The sequence below is a fragment of the Eptatretus burgeri genome, chromosome 9 (genome assembly GCF_056783735.1).
Source record: "Eptatretus burgeri isolate ZD-2024b chromosome 9, Ebu_testis_v1, whole genome shotgun sequence".
Taxonomy (NCBI): Eukaryota; Metazoa; Chordata; class Myxini; order Myxiniformes; family Myxinidae; genus Eptatretus; species Eptatretus burgeri.
The window spans coordinates 105,154,389-105,177,577 of NC_140969.1; the positions used below are offsets into that span (position 1 = coordinate 105,154,389).

The following is a 23,189-nucleotide window of genomic DNA, read 5'->3' on the forward strand; positions in this document are numbered from 1 at the left end:
TAGTTATTGTGGGGCTAATTTTAACCGTTCGCAGTTTGTTTGTTTTTTTAGCAGAGTTGTGATTCATGGTTTGTGTCCAAGTCGGTGTATATCTCGCACCAGAAGCCTTTCGATCTGCTTTGAGATTCAAGGTGGCTGAGCATTGTCTTACCCTTCTCTTACGTGACAATGCAGGAGGAGACTTCGTCATAAAGCCGATGCTGCTGTACCGAGTGCTGAACCCCGGCAACCTCAAAGTGTAGAACAAGAGCCAACTCCCGGTATTCTGGCGTGCCAACAGGAGAGCGTAGGTGACTGCCACAACGTTCATGGACTGAAAAACAACTGTTTCGTCCATGAGGTGTAAAACTACCTGGGGTCAAAAAACCTTGCGTTCAAGGTTCTACTTATCTTGCATAATATGCCAGGTCACCGAGAAAGCCTGCAGTTTGCTCATCCCAATTGGGAGGTCGTCGTCTTACCTCCCAACGTGACCTCCCTCCTCCAGCCAGTGAACCGAGGTCTCATTGCGATGTTCAAGTCAAACTACACCCGCAGCACATAATGAACCAGATGGACAGACACTTCTTTGACAATCACTGATTGCTGGAAAAATTATGACAACACTGACTATTAATAACATTACGGATCGTTTTGAAAAGATTAAGCCTCCGCCATGGAATGCATGTTAGAGGAAGTTGTGGAGTGAGGCAGTGCACAACTTCAAGGGCTTCCCCTCAGTGGATTGTGAAGTTGGCAAGTGATGTTAGAGGAGAGGGCTTTGAAGATGTCCAAGAGAAAGAGGTGGAGGAACTCCTTGTATCCCACCAAGAGGAGTTAACGCAGGAAGATCTGGAAGAGCTCATAAGCTCGAGTGAAGAGCGTGATGAGGAGGTGGTGATGGTGCCGAAACTACGCATCCGCTCTGAGTCTGGGAGGTCGGCTGAGCCATACCCCACTGAGTGTGTTGAGAAAGTGGTGCCATTGTTGTGACGTCATTGGTGATACTGAGAATGCCCCAAGAAGTGACGGCACTTCTCCCAAACTCAGTGGCTGTGTTTATCTCGTCTCATAGGCCTGTGTTGTCTCGTCTGTATGTCCACGTGTGTATGTCCGTGTGTGTGTGTGTGTGTGTGTGTGTGTGTGTGTGTGTGTGTGTGTGTGTGTGTGTGTGTGTGTGTGTGTGTGTGTGTGTGTGTGTGTGTGTGTGTGTGTGTGTGTGTGTGTGTGTGTAGCAGCTCCATTACGAGCCGTAGATCCTGTATAAAAATTAAAATGTTTATTTAAATTGTGATAAGTTTATTTTTGGCTGCCGACCAACTGCCTCTGCATTTCCTTGAAGCCCAGGAACACAACACCCTCTTTCCCATAGGCCCTCAGTTCTAACATTCGTAGTTTTGCTTTTCTCAGTATTTTCCACAAACTTAACTCCCGCGATATTTAAGGGTTTACTGTACTGTACTTCCTTACTAATTTTTTGATGGAATTTGTTTGGTTTTTTTTTTGTTGTGGATTGACTTGTCAATACTCAAGCATGAAAAACTCAAGAAAAAAGTTGGAACAGCATTATCCCTTCCACCTATGAGCTTGCTATATTCTCAAAAGCTCTTGCTGAAACTTCTGAATTTACCATGACACAAGATCAACTCAAAACTGGTATGACCATGATTATTAAATGACTGTTCTTGAATGAATAGTATCACATTGCAAGTTATTGAATGAGTGGCAATGCATGATAAGATTAAGAATCTATGTGAAATGTACAGAAAAGTGAATTAATTATATTAATTCATTGTATTTATCATTCAACACAAAAAATAGAAACAAAATGAGGATATAAGCCTCAATTATTCCTGCAGGAATCCAACAACACCAACAGGTTATCGTGTTATTCTTTCAACATTCGGCAGGGACATGATGATCTCTTACTTATCCTGATCGCTTTCCTTTACAGCTGGGGCTGGAGCGGTCTCCGCCATGACCGTCTGACCGCTCTCCTTCCTGCTGGGCTCCAGACCAGCTTTTATCTCCTCATAGTTTTCATACTTCAGAGCTTGAACAAGTTGTAATAAATACATCAGCAGATCCTGTGAGGCAAAAACAAAGTGTTCCATTTTAATCATAATCACTCTGATCGGGTACATTGAACATTTCCTTTCTCTCAACAATGGAAATCATTGCAAGCAATCATCCTTTATTGGATGAAAGTGCTCAGCTCATAATGCCAACCTGTACAGGAAAGTAGATTCAAAGATCAAGATCGTTCTTCATCATCAATATAAAAGGAGCTCAAAAAAAAAAAATAGGTAGAAATCCTACTATTAATTTGCAATTGGTCACTGGCTGTGACACCATTATAAATTTTTATTCACCGTGGGACACCAATGACACCAAACAGGTAGAAATCCTACCCCAGGCATCAAAAAGCCACATATATCAAACAAACATTTTCAAATGGAGCACCTCACCACCACTAGAGCATTTAAATTGCATCAGAAGTGGCAATAAATGTGAATTGTTGCTCCCAGCTTGTCAGCTCGATGACAGAAGATGCCATTTGAATTTTTGCCGGAGCTCCATCCCTATTTTCTTTGGAATTCCATGTGGGCAGGGGCAACTTGCTGGTCAACCAAATTTGACATGCAAGTAAAACAAGAAGCTCAAAGTGACAAATGTTACCTCATCGTCTGCTTGCTGCAGTCGTGTAACAGCATAGCGGCGCACACTTGTGTTAGAGTACCGTGGAGAGAGAAGTTCCAACGCATCTTCAACATCCATAGGCTTCCAGCGGGCAAGTAGTTCCACAGCCTGCTTGGCTTCTTGAGCCCGTGACCAGTTTACACACTTCAGGAACTTTGTTAGTGCCTATAAGATATTAAAAAAAATAAAAAACACGAATGACATCATGTGCAATTATAGCAAAAGGAAATTTCCAGGTGGAAGAAAAGATAAGATTACAAACTGTGACTCAAAAATGAAAAACGATCCACTCATTTTACTCATTCATTGTCAATACATTTACTGCTTCTCATTCGAGAAAAATGAAGAATTAACAACAACCTCCCGATACCATCATATGGTAAAAATCCACAGCGAAAGTATGATATGAACATCGCATGATCCGAGTCGATCGAACAAAACGTCATACGGATTGTGGAGATGCCAGCAGATCCAACAAATTATCAACAATGCACTAACCCGATGCAATAAAGATGAGCATTTAAAACAACTGAACCTACAAAAACAACTGCTCTGATTTGTCACTCGAGTGTCACATCATCTTCAAACAAATATAAATATTAAACGTCCGCCAAGTAAGAGATTCCAAGAGGATGGTGCAGAGATAGCACAAACAGTTTTTAGCTGTCCAAGCTGAGTTTGATTGTCAGCCTGATGATAAACTGTTGGATTTCTGCTTCAAAGGAAGAACGTTGTACCACAAAGTGCGTCGTCACTCCGATGGATGTTCGCTGGGTGTCCCATCTGATCTGCGAGCATTCGTTTAGTGGACGTTAAAGATCCCATGGTGTCACATGTAAAGAATGGGTGAGTTACTGCCAGCACCCTGAACAAATTATAAATTCCTGCCCAAATCAGCCCCAGTTGAATGTCAGGCCTAATCAGCCAGTTCATGAAAAAGATTTGGTCCATAACTTCCACCACAGCTGACTCCACAATGAAGTGGGACTAACTGCAGTTGTTGAAGTAATAGTGGTAGTACCTGGCAAGACTTAAGAACTTAAAGAGTTAGAAGAGGAAAAATAAATAAATAAGGAAATGGAATTTTGTGAAATGCCTACTTTGTGACATATAGTAGAGACTCGTTATATAAAAACAGACACATTCTCTTTCTGTAGACTGATAATCATCTCAAAAATTTGTTAATAGCCCATCCCCCACCCCTCCCACCCCCTTGCACCCTCACTGCCACAGCAATAGATATAGATAGGAAGATAGATAAATCTCAATTATCATCTTCTGTAAGTTCCAGTTTGAGCAAAAGAGCACTCAATAAACTGGCCATAATAATTACACGGCTCACACAGCCTTGGAAGACCAAATTTGCAGGAGTTTCCCAGGGCCATTGGGGTTGTTTTTCCAAACTCACTTGTACATACATTTCCAAAAACAATTTCAATCGTCTAAGCTGCGGCGATTGTTTTTAATGCAACTCGTGGGCCCGTTGGTCCGAGGCATCAAATTTTCATTCATCTTCACAGCCTTGTTGCAGACCCGGCTGCTGTACTGCTTGAGCATTAGCTTCTCTTTAACCGAGCCCAGATGTGCTTGCGGCTCGCGTGGGGATCACATGTTCATTATTATTTTTGCCATATGACACCACTATTCTTATTATTGTTGTAAATATTATTCGTATTAATTAATATATGTTTTGGAACAATGTTATCATTGTTTTTGTTATTTATTTTATAATTACAATGCCACACTGTGGTAGAAGGACATGTTAAACTGCTTTGTATACCTTAACATGGCGTGCGTTTAAAACATGGGAATTCTAATGGATTTTTTTGTAGTTAATTAGCCCAATCAACTCAGGAGGTTATGAGGATCATTTTGGTGCATCAAATTCCACATCAGAACCCTCTAATAGAACTCCACAAAAAAACCACACACACACACACACACACACACACACACACACACACACACACACACACACACACACACACACACACACACACACACACACACACACACACACACACACACACACTTGTAGTGGATGAATCAATATCGATGAATGTTTGGATTTGGTTTGGGAAGACAGACAATAAATATTGTTACGGCCGTCGAGCCGTTCCGGTCTCCTGGCATGAATCCCGGCGAACTGCGTCAAAGCGGCCGCAACAGCCGACTGATTCAGTCACCCCAGGCCAAACCACGGTTCTATCCACCCCAATACTGTACTGAGTGGGACAAACCAGCCAGTCAAACCAGCCACCATGTTAGATCATCCTCAATCAATAACCATGATGTTTTATACCATTGTTAACCCTAACCCAAATACCTCCTCCTTCCAATTTTCCAGTTTTCCCTCCTTGGAGTCTCCTGTATCCAACTAGCGTGTTTTGTGTCCCGTTTTTGTCGGTTACCTCCTGATCCATTCAGTGTACTGCCTCTTCCATGAGTCTCAACGATGTATATAAAAATAAAAATGAATACGCCCAGACCCAGAACACTGCCTTGGGCCACTCCAGCCTTGACAGGGAGAGGAGATGAAAGGATTCCGTTGAGTGCCAGATGTTGGCTACGAGAGTGGAGGAAGTCAGTCAGCCATGTATGAAGTTGGCCTTAGATGCAATCGACAGAAAGTTTGGAGAGTAAGGCAGGATATCAAACTGTATCAAAAGCACGAGATAAATTTGCAGGATAAATTGCAGGCGGCCCTGATCTAATTTCTGATATTGAGGGCCTCCATCCATTGTTGGGTGAGTCGAAGCAGCATGTCCAAATGGAGTGACCTGGTCCAAAAACCAAATTGATGATCTGAGATGAGGTTGTTGGAGAAAATGAAGGATTTCATATCAAATGTGATGATAGATTCCAAGAACTTGCTTATGATTAGCAGTAAGATGATAGGTCTGTGGTTGAGGGGATCAGATTTGCAGCTGTTTTATGTGATACAGTGATGTTGGTGGATTTCCAAGCAGATGGAAGATGACCTAAAATGACAGGGTGAAAATGGCAGAGAGAGGATGTGCAAGAGCAATGGAGTAGATTTTTAGCTTCTCTGGAATTGGAATTCCAGATCAAATTAAGTCATCGTGCACCATCCGTCCGTCCGCCCATCCGACTTCTATTTCGACTTCTCCGGCCAAACTCGCTGAGCTGATTCAGGTGAAATTTGGCAGCAACATTCCGCTCCTGACTGGTAACAGAGATTGCAAAGCTTGTTTTAGTCACGTCACTTTAAATAGATCAAAATGGTCATCTTCATCAATTTTGGGGAAAATTGTGTAAATTCCTTCAAAAATCTTCTTCTCCAGACCAACCAGTCGGAATGCTAAAAAAAATTGGTTTACCACTTTAGGCCAGGGTAGGGATGTTAAATTGTGGAGATCATGCTGATCAGGTGGCCGGAAGTGTGTCAAGATGGTGGAATTAGTACATTTTTGGGAAAATCATTTAAATTCCTTTAAAAAATCTTCCTCTCCAGACCCACCAGTTAGAATGGCACCAAATTTGGGTTGCAACATTAAGCCAGGGCCCAGATAAGCTACAGGTCCGGTGGTCCGATTTTTAAAAGCACATGAGCCGAATCCATATTGACATCAAATGTGGAGAAATTTTATGAAAAATGCTGGCCAGACACATCGGGACTGTTGTTGAGCAGCAGGATCGGATCGGATTGTGGAGACAGAGTAGAGTGTAAACAATACAAATGTTGTGGAGAACATGTAAAGCGTATTACAAACATCCATTTCCAAAATGACAAAAGGTACCTTCAGTACGCTTTGTGTAAATGAACAACAAGGACATCAGTGTCCAATGAACTCAGCACACTCTATGGGATTCGAATCTGGGTCACAGATTTATTTGTTCTTGTTCATGCTTTCTTTGCCCTCAATCATTCTTCCTGATGGATATTGTTGTTTCGGAACCGCTTCAATATCCAGATAATCATGTGGAATTTGTTTCGATGTTTAAATAAGGAATGGAAATTATTCAATACTCTGGCATAACGCTGTTTTGTATGCAGCCTTTGGCTGCTGGTTGCATCATTTCTGAAAGTGTGGTTGTGCCGCTGATGCAGCACCACTGTTACCAGTAGGCTGGTACTCATTTGGCTGACCACTGAAGGATGGCAGGCTGATTTAACCCTCCTGGTGGTCAATTCAACGGCTCGACGGGGGATCAAACACAAGACCCTAAGATCTTAAGCCAGCCACCTGGCATAATGATAAAGCATCATAATAATATCTCCCTAAAACTGAATCAAAAAAAAATAAAATCTGAAAGGAACAAACACTTACCTTTTCCTGGTTGGTCAGGTAATATCGGAATTTCCACACCAAATCTTGCTCTTCAGAAGTCAGCTGTTTAGTTGGTGGATAACCAACAATGACCTACAGACAATCAATAATGCTTTGGTAATGGTCCCCGAAAGATTGTAATTTAAGGTCAAAAGCGTTGAAATTGTCTGAAGGGGTCTAAAGGGTCTTAAAATGTCTAAAAAGAGTCTAAAGGTCAAAGGGGTCCACAAGGTATGAAAAGGTCTGAAAGGTGTGAATGTCTAAAGGGTAGAAAGGAGTCTCAGAATCTTCGAGGTTGGAAAGGGTCTGAAGAGTTTAAAGGGGTAACAAAGGGTCGAATGTAATTCATACAAACACTCACGTTCTGTGCGAACAAACAGACAGACAAACAAACGGACCCAAATGCAACGCTCTCTCCTCTGGCGAGGGTAAAAAAACAAAAAGGGTTATGATAAAAAGATTAAAATCATTGACATGATTTGGGTGAATGTGCAGGCCGTACATTGAGCTGGTCACGCGTGGCAGCATTAGGCTTGAGATCATGGTCAGAAGGGCCAGAACGGAGACTGCGGGCAAGCTTGTGGTGTTTGCTTTCAACAAGGTTTTCCTGTCGAGCACAGAAACATACCAAGTACATTTGAATAAAAGCATAAACTACACCGAAGTCGATGGCATGCCATCGCAAATCCCCACGCTTCCCACCTAAAACAAAGTGAAAGATGGCAAAAAGGTTCCACCAGGAATGACCCAATATCAAATTTTGAGTTAAAATTTCTTTTTCCCGTTTTTTTTTACCCCTGTGAACCCAAGTCCCCACATCCTAAGGCATGAACCGGGGATCAAATCCAAAAAAGCGTTACATACTTCATGCGTCCCCAATGTTGATTGCATACAAAGTGTCACCCTTGGATGCAGGGCTGGGTCTGGGAGACCTAGCATTTTTGTTTTGCTATAACGATGTTATATAACTTTTTTATCTTTGCACGAGCCTCTTTGTGTGATCCCATGATTTAGATACAAATCATTCAGTGGTATAAATATTAAAAAAAAATTAATTCAGGTTCGAAGGAAAAGTTTAATTCATTACACTACCTACCTTTCCTCTGCAGTCCTCGGGTCTGGGAGAACCTGAGTTACAGTTTGGTTGCCTGATTACCTCATGAGCCTGGCTCACAGGGTGGTCGTGATAAATAATGTGAAACTCACAGGGTGGGAGGGGGAGGGTTACATACTAAAACAGCACAAAAGGGGGCATCGATGTAATGGAACAAATGCATTGTTTGTACCTATTCTTGCAAACGACAAACCAGAAGGTGGTCGATGGTCATGTGGTACAATATCCTGGACATCGCTACTGTACTCTGAATGCTTATGTGCTGTACACAGCACAGCATCCAGAAGTTAGATAGAGCCCAAGTTGGTGTTGCTTCCGTGTAAATAGTTTCCCAGGAATTACTGGAAAATTGCACGAAATCGATTCAGGATTCCTGCCTTTTCCTGGTTCTTTTGATTTGGGCTTGGAAAAATTGGATTCTAACCAACTCTAGTGGCTCGTGTAGAGATGTGCTTGTACTTGCGCCAATTCAAACCACAACCAAGTTGACGAAATAAGAAATGTGTGTAACGAAAGTACCGATTAGTGGTGTGGGAGAATGAAGTGTGGAAAATAAGAGGGAGGTGGCCGTGTGCTGTCTGTAGAAAAGTGGAGGTAGTAATTCAGTATTGCATAAATTCTGCAACTGCTGGGTGCACAAGAGGTGTCGTAGCATCAGGGTTAGACTGCAGGTGGTTCCTGACTTCAAATGTGCTGTATGCGCAGGTAAACAAGTGACTCCAGTGAGAGTGGGAGGGTTACTTTATGGGGATATATCTCTGGAATGTGTCGATAAATTCTGTTGCCTTGGTGACATGATTAGAGCAGGTTGTGGTGTGGAGGCAGCAGTGAATGAAAGAATTAGGAGTGGCTGGAGGAAGTTTAGGGAGTTGTTATCCCGATTGACATCAAAAGGGACCTCTCTCAGATTAAAAGGAAAAACTTTATGCAGCTTGTGTTAGAAACGTGATGTTGTGTGGCAGTGAAACATGGGTGATGAAAAAAGGAGGATGAACGAAATGAAATGAGAATGCTTAGGTGGATGTGTGATGCGACACTGAAGGATAGGAAATCAAATGTGGAATTAAGAGATAGGTTAGGTATAGAAAGCATCAGCGAGGTAATGCGTAGGGGTAGGTTGAGATGGTTCAGACATGTGGAAAGGATGTGGGTGGGTAGTTGTGTGAGGAGGTGTATAAATATGAATGTGAATGGAAGGAGAGCTAAAGGCCATCCGAGGAAAATATGGGATGTGTTGCTGAGAGATGATCTTAGGGTTAAAGGCCAAGCAAGGGATCATGCAGCCTGGAAAGCAACCATTCGGTGAACCACGGCTTACACATGCAAGCATGGAAACGGCCGTATGATGATGACGACAACGACGGCGGCAACGATGAAACCAACTTCAAAGTTGCACGATAATTGAATGGAAAATGCATCCAGTGTCCCAAAACAAATGTTTTCTGCAGGCATGGGTTCAGCCTGTTTCACGTATCTGGAATAAACGGCCTCACCCTCGGTCAAATCATACTGCTCGTGAGCAATGTTTAATGTGGTAGCCAAGGACAAATTTCAAGGGGGGGGGGGGGAGTCACAAAATGGATGCTCCTGTTAATGTGTATTTTGTGGACAGAGAAGAAACTCAAAAGAAGGAACCCAAACTCGGTCGAGTGATGGGAAGAGTATCTGCTCTAAGTCTGGAGCAGTCAGAGGTTCGAACCCCGGCCAAGTCATACCGAAGACTAAAAATGGTATGTGCCGATTCCTTGGTTGATGCTCAGCATTAAAAAATAAAAAAGGATGGATCATGGACAAACAACCATATGTTGGCAACCATCGTATGGGCTTTGATGGACCTAATGGCCTCCTCCTATGTTGAAGTTCCTTGGAAGAGCACGTGAGATGGGGAAAAAAATAAGAAAAAGATTATGTTCAGAAAAAATAAATAAATAAATAAAATAACATACCTTGCCCAACTGCGGATCTGATACCTTCACAATCTCTGGACTGAGAAGAATCTCAATGGTCTCATCACCTTCCTGCCAGCAACATGCAAGGCAGGCTCATTGATACAAAACAATGAATTTACCAAGTCATTACAATAACAATACTGAAGGTTTAAACTACAAGGATGTGCAGAATTGCAGGACAAAAGTGCCACAGTGCTGAAGAAAATAGCCATGGTAAATTCCTAATGTGCTATCAACGAATTATGTTCCAAATGTAACATAAACCATCAACGAGAGACATATCAAGTGATGGTTACAGGTATGGCGACAGCAAGGAGTCTGAGCATGTAACATGGTGATCAAGCATGATATGAAAGCAGGAAATGATAAAGTAAAATGTGTCTGAGCTGGCATTTCGTCGTGAAGACAATAACATGACACAAGGGAATTACAACAAATTGTGCAAGGCTATTGATCAGCAAGAAAGGACAGGAACAAGTGCAAATAAAGTATGATGTCATAGCGGAGTAACGTCATGGCTCAAGTGAGTACCTTTTCATAATAAACAACCGAGTAATCCACATCACCATAGCGCACACTTGGAAATTCGACCATCAAGTACATGTAGCTGGAATTTCTTTTCTCTCTCTGGAATGCAAACAAAGGCACGTTTCTTCCAGAAAATTGTTGAAGTGAAAAAATATATTTTGGTGTCCACAGATTTACTTCTTTGGTTTGCAGTGGAACAAAACGAATAAGCTGAAAAAAAATTACTAAATCTTAGCTTATTCCACACACAAATCCTAAAATGGCCTGGACAACATTATTGGCACCTTTTAGAAGTTGTTCGAAATAATTCGATTTCAAGCAGGTGATTCTCCTTTACTTTTGAATTGAACTCAACTGTGGTGGGTTGCAGGTGCCTGCAATATAAAAATCACTCATTCAACCAGTTTGAGCAGAGAAAAGGAGTCATTCTGCTGTTTTGTGTCACTGTGTGTTCCACAATGAGCATGGAGAAAAGAAAGAAAAACAGAGAATTGTCCGAGGAAGTCAGACACAAGATTGTAGCCAAGCATGGACAATCTCAAGGTGACAAGCCATCTCCAGAGACCTTGATGTTCCTGTGTCCACCTTACACAATGTTATCAGCAAGTTTAAGGCCCATGGCACTGCAGCAAACCTCCGTGGACGTGGCCACAAGAGAAAATTTGATCGAAGATTGCAGTGAAGGATTGTTCGAACAGTGGAGAAAGTACCTCGATCAACTGCCAAACAGATTCAAGCTGACCTTCAGACACAAGGTATGGCCGTTTCAACTCATACCATCCGTTGCCAACTCAATGAAAGGGGGTTCTATGGAAGTAGACCCAGGAGGGCTCCACTGGAGAAAGAGAGAGAGAGAGAGAGAGAGAGAGAGAGAGAGAGAGAGAGAGAGAGAGAGAGAGAGAGAGAGAGAGAGAGAGAGAGAGAGAGAGAGAGAGAGAGAGACGAGAGACGAGAGACGAGAGACGAGAGACGAGAGACGAGAGACGAGAGACAGAGAGAGAGAGAGAGAGAGAGAGAGAGAGAGACAGAGAGAGAGAGAGAGAGAGAGAGAGAGAGAGACGGAGAGAGAGAGAGAGAGAGAGAGAGACGGAGAGACGAAAAAAGAGAGAGAGAGAGAGAGAGAGAGAGAGAGAGAGAGAGAGAGAGAGAGAGAGAGAGAGAGAGAGAGAGAGAGAGAGAGAGAGACGGAGAGAGAGAGAGAGAGAGAGAGACGGAGAGACGAAAAGAGAGAGAGAGAGAGAGAGAGAGAGAGAGAGAGAGAGAGAGAGAGAGAGAGAGAGAGAGAGAGACAGACAGACAGACAGACAGACAGACAGACAGACGAGAGAGAGAGAGAGAGCGACGAAAGAGAGAGAGAGAGAGAGAGAGAGAGAGAGAGAGAGAGAGAGAGAGAGAGAGAGAGAGAGAGAGAGAGAGAGAGAGAGAGAGAGAGAGAGAGAGAGACGGTCAAAAGAGAGAGAGAGAGAGAGAGAGAGAGAGAGAGAGAGAGAGAGAGAGAGAGAGAGAGAGAGAGAGAGAGAGAGAGAGAGAGAGAGAGAGAGAGAGAGAGAGAGAGAGAGAGAGAGAGACGAACGAAAGAGAGAGAGAGAGAGAGACGAACGAAAGAGAGAGAGAGAGAGAGAGAGACGAACGAAAGAGAGAGAGAGAGAGAGAGAGAGAGACGAACGAAAGAGAGAGAGAGAGAGAGAGAGAGAGAGAGAGACGAACGAAAGAGAGAGAGAGAGAGACGAACGAAAGAGAGAGAGAGAGAGAGAGAGAGAGAGAGACGAACGAAAGAGAGAGAGAGAGAGAGAGAGACGAACGAAAGAGAGAGAGAGAGAGAGAGAGAGACGAACGAAAGAGAGAGAGAGAGAGAGAGACGAACGAAAGAGAGAGAGAGAGAGAGAGAGAGAGAGAGAGAGAGAAAGAGACGAACGAAAGAGAGAGAGAGAGAGAGAGAGAGAGAGAGAGAGAGAGAGAGAGAGAGAGACGAACGAAAGAGAGAGAGAGAGAGAGACACGAACGAAAGAGAGAGAGAGAGAGAGAGAGAGGAAAGAAAGAGAGAGAGAGAGAGAGAGGAACGAGAGAGAGAGAGAGAGAGAGGAGCGAGTGAGAGAGAGAGAGACGAACGAGAGAGAGAGAGAGACGAACGAGAGAGAGAGAGAGAGAGAGAGACGAACGAGAGAGAGAGAGAGAGACGAACGAGAGAGAGAGAGAGACGAACGAGAGAGAGAGAGGACGAACGAGAGAGAGAGAGAGGACGAACGAGAGAGAGAGAGAGGACGAACGAGAGAGAGAGAGAGGACGAACGAGAGAGAGAGAGAGGACGAACGAGAGAGAGAGAGAGGACGAACGAGAGAGAGAGAGAGGACGAACGAGAGAGAGAGAGAGAGAGGACGAACGAGAGAGAGAGAGAGGACGAACGAGAGAGAGAGAGAGGACGAACGAGAGAGAGAGAGAGGACGAACGAGAGAGAGAGAGAGAGAGGACGAGGACGAGAGGGAGAGGACGAGGACGAGAGGGAGAGGACGAGGACGAGAGGGAGAGGACGAGGACGAGAGGGAGAGGACGAGGACGAGAGGGAGAGGACGAGGACGAGAGGGAGAGGACGAGGACGAGAGGGAGAGGACGAGGACGAGAGGGAGAGGACGAGGACGAGAGGGAGAGGACGAGGACGAGGACGAGAGGGAGAGGACGAGGACGAGGACGAGAGGGAGAGGACGAGGACGAGGACGAGAGGGAGAGGACGAGGACGAGGACGAGAGGGAGAGGACGAGGACGAGAGGGAGAGGACGAGGACGAGAGGGAGAGGACGAGGACGAGAGGGAGAGGACGAGGACGAGGACGAGAGGGAGAGGACGAGGACGAGGACGAGAGGACGAGGACGAGGACGAGAGGGAGAGGACGAGGACGAGGACGAGAGGGAGAGGACGAGGACGAGGACGAGAGGGAGAGGACGAGGACGAGGACGAGAGGGAGAGGACGAGGACGAGGACGAGAGGGAGAGGACGAGGACGAGGACGAGAGGGAGAGGGAGAGGACGAGGACGAGAGGGAGAGGACGAGGACGAGGACGAGAGGGAGAGGACGAGGACGAGGACGAGAGGGCGAGGACGAGGACGAGGACGAGGACGAGAGGGAGAGGACGAGAGGGGGAGGGAGAGGACGAGAGGGAGAGGGAGAGGACGAGAGGGAGAGGGAGAGGACGAGAGGGAGAGGACGAGAGGGAGAGGACGAGGACGAGGACGAGAGGGCGAGGACGAGGACGAGGACGAGAGGGAGAGGACGAGAGGGAGAGGGAGAGGACGAGAGGGAGAGGGAGAGGACGAGAGGGAGAGGGAGAGGAGGAGAGGGAGAGGGAGAGGACGAGAGGGAGAGGGAGAGGACGAGAGGGAGAGGGAGAGGACGAGAGGGAGAGGGAGAGGACGAGAGGGAGAGGACGAGGACGAGGACGAGGAAGAGGACGAGGAAGAGGAAGAGGACGAGGACGAGGACGAGGACGAGGACGAGGACGAGGACGAGGACGAGGACGAGGACGAGGACGAGGACGAGGACGAGGACGAGGACGAGGAAGAGGAAGAGGAAGAGGAAGAGGAAGAGGAAGAGGACGGAGAGGGAGAGGGAGAGGGAGAGGGAGAGGGAGAGGGAGAGGGAGAGGGAGAGGGAGAGGGAGAGGGAGAGGGAGAGGGAGAGGGAGAGGGAGAGGGAGAGGGAGAGGGAGAGGGAGAGGGAGAGGACGAGAGGGAGAGGGAGAGGGAGAGGGAGAGGGAGAGGGAGAGGGAGAGGGAGAGGGAGAGGGAGAGGGAGAGGGAGAGGATGGGAGAGGGAGAGGGAGAGGGAGAGGATGGGAGAGGGAGAGGCAGAGGGAGAGGATGGGAGAGGGAGAGGATGGGAGAGGGAGAGGGAGAGGATGGGAGAGGGAGAGGGAGAGGGAGTGGCTGGGAGGGGGAGAGGGAGAGGGAGAGGATGGGAGAGGGAGAGGATGGGAGAGGGAGGGGGAGAGGCTGGGAGAGGGAGAGGGAGAGGGAGAGGGAGAGGATGGGAGAGGGAGAGGGAGAGGGAGAGGGAGAGGGAGACGGAGAGGGAGAGGGAGAGGGAGAGGGAGAGGGAGAGGGAGAAGAAAGCCGGACTGGAGTTTGCCAAAACACACCTGAACAAGCCAAAATCATTCTGGGAGAATGTTCTGTGGACAGATGAGACCAAATTAGAGATTTTTGGTAAAGCACATAATCTCGATGTTTAGAGAAAAGAAAAGAACACCTTCCCTGAAGTCAAACATGGAGGATGTTCAGTGATGTTTTGGGGTTGCAGTGCTGCCTCTGACACTGGGCACCTTGAATGTGTGCATGACATCATGAAATCAGGAGATTACCAAAGAGGCATTTTGGAGCACAATGTTCAACCCAGTTTCAGAAAGCTGGGTCTCCATCAAACGTCATGTGTCTTACAGCAGGACAATGACCCCAAGCACGCTTCAAAAAGCACCCAGGAATGATTCAACATAAAACACTGGACTGTTCTGAAGCGGCCAGCAATAAGTTCAGATCTAAATCCCATTGAACACCTATGGGTAGATCTGAAAACAGCAGTTGGGAGAAGGCACCCTTCAAATCTGGGAGAACTGGAGCAGTTTGCAGATGAAGAGTGGAACAAACTACCAGTAGAGAGGTGTAGGAAGATCATTCATGGCTGGAGGAAGCGCTTGACTGCAGCTATTTTGTCCAAAGGCAGTGATACCAAATGTTAAGTCGAGGGTGTTCATACTTTTATCAATGCCATTTCATTCTATTTTCTGATTTAAAAGGATATATTAATTTCTGAATAAAAAAACAAAGGTTCTGTTATACGAACAGTGAAATAAAGAATTGTGGAAACAAAATACTTTTGTCAATTTGAACTTATTTTGAGAGAAAATTGTGAGTTATTTGAAAAAAGTGCACAAGGGTGACAATATTTTTGTCCATGACTATCACGGAGCAAAAAGGAAATAAGGATAAAGGTCTGAGCAGGTTATATCTTCAAACTTTTGTTTATATTCCATTTTTGATTTTGAAAAACACTAATAGCATGAAGTGATGCAAATAACAACAACAACAACAACAACAATCATAACTAGAACTGCCACTTTATAACTGCTGGCAGTGATGACCGGGTACCCAGTCCGTCCGCCTTTGACACAACTGATACAACATGAGACTTAAATCATAGTCGCAAAGTTTCGCATTCATCGGATAAGCGGTGCCAGAGAAAACATTATTTAATGGTGATACAAACACAGGCCTGCTTCGAGAGGGCGCGGAACAGACGAGTTACGAACTGGGCAGCACAAAGCATTCAATTTCGTTATTACTGGCTTCCAGATTCAAATAATTAAATAATTCTGGCTCCCAAACCGCGTGACCGATCAGGTTGAAATTTTAAACTTTTATTTCACATGTCACCTGAATTATAAATCTGAAGTTTCGCATATATAGAGGCAGCGGTTCGAGTAAACATTAATTAATATTTATCCTTCAATCCAAGATGGCGGCCAAACCATGTGACTTGTGATGTCATAATTTGCACCACGTGTGCAAACAGGATGGTGGATGATAACTGCAAATTTTCGCTTCTCCAGGTTAAGAAGTTCCCGAGAAAACATTATTTAATATTTTTCTTAAAACCAACATGGCTGCCAAACCCTGGGCCCGATCGCGTTGAAATTTCAAACCCTCATTCCGCATGAGCGTTCCACCATAAACTTGATGTTTCACATTTATTGATGCAGTAGTTCCAGAATAAACATTAATTAATATTTTTCCTTCAATCCAATATGGCTGCCAAACGTTGCATTGTACCTCAAAAGGGGGTGGGAACTTTTTATTCGTCATGGAGACGCGGTTATAGTGGTCGAGTTTCGCCTGGATCTGTTCAGCCGTTTCAGAGAAAAAGACGTTTGAAGATATTGTTTTTCAATCCAAGATGGCTGACGAACCATGTGACCTATGACATCAGAAATTTATATTCTGCTTCCAACTGGGTATTGGAACACGTTTGTGAAGTTTCGTGTAAATCGGTAAAGGTGCGTTTTTCTATCCAAGATGGCCACCAAACCATGTGACGTGTGATGTCATAATTTTTACCATGCGTGCATACACGATGGTAGATGATAATTACAAATTTTCGATTCGTTTGGTTCAGCGGTTCCAGAGAAAACATTATTTAATATTTTTCTTAAATCCAAGATGGCGGCCAAACCGTCTCACGTATCAATTCGAAATTAACAAACTTATATCGCCTACTTGTCCCGAATATAGTTCTGAAATCTCCCCTTCATCCGACCAGCGCTTCTGGAGAAGAAGATGTTTGAAGGTTTTAGGGTTTTTTCAAGATGGCCGCCGAACCATGTGACCGATCAAGAACAAATTAACAAACTTGAGAAAGGACCTCATGGGGAATATATGTGTGAAGTTTCGTCTTCATCTGTCTTGCCCTTCTGGAGAAGAAGATTTTTAAAATTTATTCATTTTCAATCCAAGATGGCTGCCGAACCTTGTGACCTATGATATCATAAATTTAAATTCTGCTTTCCATCGTCGACCCGAACAAGTGTGTGAAGTTTCGTGTAAATCGGATAAAGTCTATTTTTCTATCCAAGATGGCCGCCAAACCATGTGACTTCTGAGGTAAAATTTTTTACCATGTATGCAGACTTGAGGGAGGAAGGCACGTGCAAATTTTCGCTTCGATGGCTTATGAAATACCAGAGAAAACATTATTTAATAATTTTCTTAAATCCAACATGGCGGCCAAACCATGTGACCTATCACTTCGAAATTAACAAACTTGCATCACATGCATGTCACGAATATAGATCTGAAATCTCGCCTTCATTGGACCAGCGCTTCTGGAGAAGAAGATGTTTGAAGGTTTTAGGGTTTTTTCAAGATGGCCGCCAAACCATGTGACCTACCAACAAGAAATTAACAAACTTGAAAAAGGACCTCAGGGCGAATATACCTGTAAAGTTTCGCCTCAATCTGCACAGCCGTTCTGGAGAAGAAGATTTTTTTAAAAAAAATTTTCAAAACAAGATGGCGGCCGAATTACGTCACCGATGACGTCAAAATTTTTTTTTTCTACGATGAATTTTGGTGTAGATGACGCTCAAGAAATTTCAAATTTTTCCCATGTGGCGTTCTACTTGACGAATTTTCACCGGGATACCTCTTCACCGATGACGTCACGAAAAATCACACGTGTTCCCGAGAGGGAGCTTGTTAAAATGTATGAAGCGAAAAAAATTTTACCCTGGAAGATTTCAGAGATACAGAGGTCCAAAGTTTATCGTTTTTTTCAAGATGGCGCCCGCACCACGTGACCAATGACGTCATAATTATAACGTGATTGTGCTATCAAAAAAGATACATACTACGGTGAAAATTTCGTGTCGATCGGACTTTGCGTTCCTGAGAAAATGATTTTTAAAGTGAAAACAGGCCGCAAAATGCCGGCGGAAAAATAATAATAACTAGAACTGCCACTTTATAACTGCTGGCAGTGATGACCGGGTACCCAGACGTGTCGGCCTTTGATACAACATGGGACTTTCTGCAGATGACAGTCGCAAAGTTTTGCATTGAAAGGATAAGCGGTGCCAGAGAAAACATTATTTAATAGTGATACAAACACAGGCCTGCTTCGAGACGGCACGGAACAGATGAGTTACGAACCGGGCAGCACAAAGCATTCAATTTCGTTATTACTGGCTTCCAGATTCAAATAATTAAATAATTCTGGCTCCCAAACCGCGTGACCGATCAGGTTGAAATTTTAAACTTTTATTTCGCATGTCACCTGAATTATAAATCTGAAGTTTCGCATATATAGAGGCAGCGGTTCCAGAGTAAACATTAATTAATATTTATCCTTCAATCCAAGATGGCGGCCAAACCATGTGACTTGTGATGTCATAATTTGCACCACGTGTGCAAACACGATGGTGGATGATAACTGCAAATTTTCGCTTCTCCAGGTTAAGCAGTTCCAGAGAAAACATTATTTAATATTTTTCTTAAAACCAACATGGCTGCCAAACCCTGGGCCCGATCGCGTTGAAATTTCAAACCCTCATTCCGCATGAGCGTTCCACCATAAACTTGATGTTTCACATTTATTGATGCAGTAGTTCCAGAGTAAACATTAATTAATATTTTTCCTTCAATCCAATATGGCTGCCAAACGTTGCATCGTACCTCAAAAGGGGGTGGGAACTTTTTATTCGTCATGGAGAGGCGGTCATAGTGGTGGAGTTTCGCCTGGATCTGTTCAGCCGTTTCAGAGAAAAAGACGTTTGAAGATATTGTTTTTCAATCCAAGATGGCTGACGAACCATGTGACCTATGACATCAGAAATGTATATTCTGCTTCCAACTGGGTATTGGAACACGTACGTGAAGTTTCGTGTTAATCGGTAAAGGTGCGTTTTTCAATCCAAGATGGCCGCCAAACCATGTGACGTGTGACATCATAATTTTTACCAAGCGTGCATACTGCCTGCTAGATGATAATTACAAATTTTCGATTCGTTTGGTTAAGCGGTTCCAGAGAAAACATTATTTAATATTTTTCTGAAATCCAAGATGGCGGCCAAACCATGTGACTTATCAATTCGAAATTAACAAACTTATATCGCCTTCCTGTCCCGAATATAGTTCTGAAATCTCCCCTTCATTGGGCCAACGCTTCTGGAGAAGAAGATGTTTGAAGGTTTTCGGGTTTTTTCAAGATGGCCGCCAAACCATGTGACCGATCAAAAACAAATTAACAAACTTGAGAAAGGACCTCATGGGGAATATATCTGTGAAGTTTCGTCTTCATCTGTCTTGCCCTTCTGGAGAAGAAGATTTTTAAAATTTATTCATTTTCAATCCAAGATGGCTGCCGAACCTTGTGACCGAGGATATCATGAATTTAAATTCTGCTTTCCATCGTCGACCCGAACAAGTGTGTGAAGTTTTGTGTAAATCGGATAAAGTCTATTTTTCTATCCAAGATGGCCGCCAAACCATGTGACTTCTGAGGTAAAAATTTTTAACATGTATGCAGACTTGAGCGAGGAAGGCACTTGCAAATTTTCGCTTCGATGGCTTATGAAATACCAGAGAAAACATTATTTAATATTTTTCTTAAATCCAACATGGCGGCCAAACCATGTGACCTATCACTTTGCAATTAACAAACTTGCATCGCATACATATCCCGAATATAGTTGTGAAATCTCGCCTTCATGGGACCAGCGCTTCTGGAGAAGAAGATGTTTGAAGGTTTTAGGGTTTTTCAAGATGGCCGCCAAACCATGTGACGTATCAACAACAAATTAACAAACTTGAAAGAGGACCTCAGGGGGAATGTGCGTGTAAAGTTTCGCCTTAATCTGCATAGCCGTTCTGGAGAAGAAGATTTTTTAAAAAAACACTAAAAAACAAGATGGCGGCCGAATTACGTCATCGATGACGTCAAAAAAACATTTTCGTCAGTGATTTTTGGCGTAGATGATGCTCAGAATTTTTCAGATTTTTCCCATATGGCGTTCTACTTGACGAATTTTCACCGGTATATCGCTTCACCTATGACGTCACGAAAAATCACACGTGTTCCCCATAGGGAGCTTAGTAAAATGTATCAAACGAAAAATTTTTCCATTGCACGGTTTCCGAGATACAGATGTCCAAAGTTTATCGCTTTTTTCAAGATGGCGACCGTACCACGTGACCAATGACGTCATAATTATAACGTGATTGTGCTATCAAAAAAGATACATACTATGGTGAAAATTTCCTGTCGATCGGACTTAGTGTTCCAGAGAAAATGATTTTTAAAGCGAAAAAGGGTGCAAAATGCCGGCGGAAGAATAATAATAATAATGCGTAATAATAAACAGAAGAAAAACAATAGGGTACCCTGTACTCACAGGGTACCCTAATAACTAGAACTGCCACTTTATAACTGCTGGCAGTGATGACCGGGTACCCAGAAGTGTCCGCCTTTGACACAACTGATATAACATGAGACTTAAATCATAGTCGCAAAGTTTCGCATTTATCGGATAAGCGGTGCCAGAGAAAACATTATTTAATAGTGATACAAACACAGGCCTGCTTCGAGAGGGCGCGGAACAGACGAGTTACGAACCAGGCAGCACAAAGCATTCAATTTCGTTATTACTGGCTTCCAGATTCAAATAATTAAATAATTCTGGCTCCCAAACCGCGTGACCGTTCAGGTTGAAATTTTAAACTTTTATTTCGCATGTCACCTGAATTATAAATCTGAAGTTTCGCATATATAGAGGCAGTGGTTCCAGAGTAAACATTAATTAATATTTATACTTCAATCCAAGATGGCGGCCAAACCATGTGACTTGTGATGTCATAATTTGCACCACGTGTGCAAACAGGATGGTGGATGATAACTGCAAATTTTCGCTTCTCCAGGTTAAGCAGTTCCCGAGAAAACATTATTTAATATTTTTCTTAAAACCAACATGGCTGCCAAACCCTGGGCCCGATCGCGTTGAAATTTCAAACCCTCATTCCGCATGAGCGTTCCACCATAAACTTGATGTTTCACATTTATTGATGCAGTAGTTCCAGAATAAACATTAATTAATATTTTTCCTTCAATCCAATATGGCTGCCAAACGTTGCATTGTACCTCAAAAGGGGGTGGGAACTTTTTATTCGTCATGGAGACACGGTCATAGTGGTCGAGTTTCGCCTGGATCTGTTCAGCCGTTTCAGAGAAAAAGACGTTTGAAGATATTGTTTTTCAATCCAAGATGGCTGACGAACCATGTGACCTATGACATCAGAAATTTATATTCTGCTTCCAACTGGGTATTGGAACACGTTTGTGAAGTTTCGTGTTAATCGGTAAAGGTGCGTTTTTCTATCCAAGATGGCCGCCAAACCATGTGACGTTTGACGTCATAATTTTTACCATGCGTGCATACTGCCCTCTCGATGATAATTACAAATTTTCGATTCGTTTGGTTAAGCGGTTCCAGAGAAAACATTATTTAATATTTTTCTTAAATCCAAGATGGCGGCCAAACCATGTGACTTATCAATTCGAAATTAACAAACTTATATCGCCTTCCTGTCTCGAATATATTTCTGAAATCTGCCCTTCATCCGACCAGCGCTTCTGGAGAAGAAGATGTTTGAAGGTTTTAGGGTTTTTTCAAGATGGCCGCCAAACCATGTGACCGATCAAGAACAAATTAACAAACTTGAGAAAGGACCTCATGGGGAATATATGTGTGAAGTTTCGTCTTCATCTGTCTTGCCCTTCTGGAGAAGAAGATTTTTAAAATTTATTCATTTTCAATCCAAGATGGCTGCCGAACCTTGTGACCTATGATATCATAAATTTAAATTCTGCTTTCCATCGTCGACCCGAACAAGTGTGTGAAGTTTCGTGTAAATCGGATAAAGTCTATTTTTCTATCCAAGATGGCCGCCAAACCATGTGACTTCTGAGGTAAAAAATTTTTACCATGTATGTAGACTTGAGGGAGGAAGGCACTTGCAAATTTTCGCTTCGATGGCTTATGAAATACCAGAGAAAACATTATTTAATAATTTTCTTAAATCCAACATGGCGGCCAAACCATGTGACCTATCACTTTGAAATTAACAAAGTTGCATCGCATACATCTCACGAATATAGTTCTGAAATCTCGCCTTCATTGGACCAGCGCTTCTGGAGAAGAAGATGTTTGAAGGTTTTAAGGTTTTTTCAAGATGGCCGCCAAACCATGTGACGTATCAACAACAAATTAACAAACTTGAAAGAGGACCTCAGGGGGAATGTGCCTGTAAAGTTTCACCTCAATCTGCACAGCCGTTCTGGAGAAGAAGATTTTTTAAAAAAAACACTAAAAAACAAGATGGCGGCCGAATTACGTCATCGATGACGTCAAGAAAAACATTTTCGTCAGTGATTTTTGGCGTAGATGATGCTCAGAATTTTTCAGATTTTTCCTATATGGCGTTCTACTTGACGAATTTTCACCGGTATATCGCTTCACCTATGACGTCACGAAAAATCACACGTGTTCCCCATAGGGAGCTTAGTAAAATGTATCAAACGAAAAATTTTTCCATTGCAGGGTTTCTGAGATACAGAGGTCCAAAGTTTATCGTTTTTTTCAAGATGGCGCCCGCACCACATGACCAATGACGTCATAATTATAACGTGATTGTGCTATCAAAAAAGATACATACTGTGGTGAAAATTTTGTGTCGATCGGACTTAGTATCCCAGAGAAAATGATTTTTAAAGCGAAAAAGGGTGCAAAATGCCGGCGGAAAAAGAAAAATAATAATAACTAGAACTGCCACTTTATAACTGCTGGCAGTGATGACCGGGTACCCAGTCCGTCCGCCTTTGATACAACATGGGACTTTCTGCAGATGACAGTCGCAAAGTTTCGCATTCATGGGGAAAGTGGTTCCAGAAAAAACATTATTGAAGAGTGATGCAAACAGAGGCATGCTTCGATATGGCGTGGGACTGAAGAGCTGCGAACCGGGCAGCAAAAAGCGTTCAATTTCCTTATTACTGGCGAACAGATTCAAATAATTAAATAATTCTGGCTGCCAAA

The 23,189-nt window shown here is 43.5% G+C and overlaps 1 protein-coding gene across 13 annotated transcripts in view; it reads right to left on the minus strand.

Moving 5' to 3' along the window:
* The window catches only part of PIK3C3 (phosphatidylinositol 3-kinase catalytic subunit type 3), a 199,313-nt gene that overhangs the window by 120,825 nt on the left and 55,299 nt on the right, over nt 1-23,189 (minus strand). For all 13 annotated transcript variants that reach the window (XR_015061976.1, XM_085896488.1, XM_085896482.1 and 10 more), the window contains 6 exons: nt 10,566-10,661; nt 10,032-10,103; nt 7,474-7,578; nt 6,972-7,064; nt 2,659-2,844; nt 1,909-2,066 (listed from right to left, as the gene is read on the minus strand). Coding sequence is in view for 12 of the 13 variants with exons in the window: in XM_085896488.1 (XP_085752614.1) it covers nt 1,909-2,066; nt 2,659-2,844; nt 6,972-7,064; nt 7,474-7,578; nt 10,032-10,103; nt 10,566-10,661 (710 nt within the window). In the remaining variant the exon portion in view is untranslated. The remainder of the gene's footprint in view (nt 1-1,908; nt 2,067-2,658; nt 2,845-6,971; nt 7,065-7,473; nt 7,579-10,031; nt 10,104-10,565; nt 10,662-23,189) is intronic.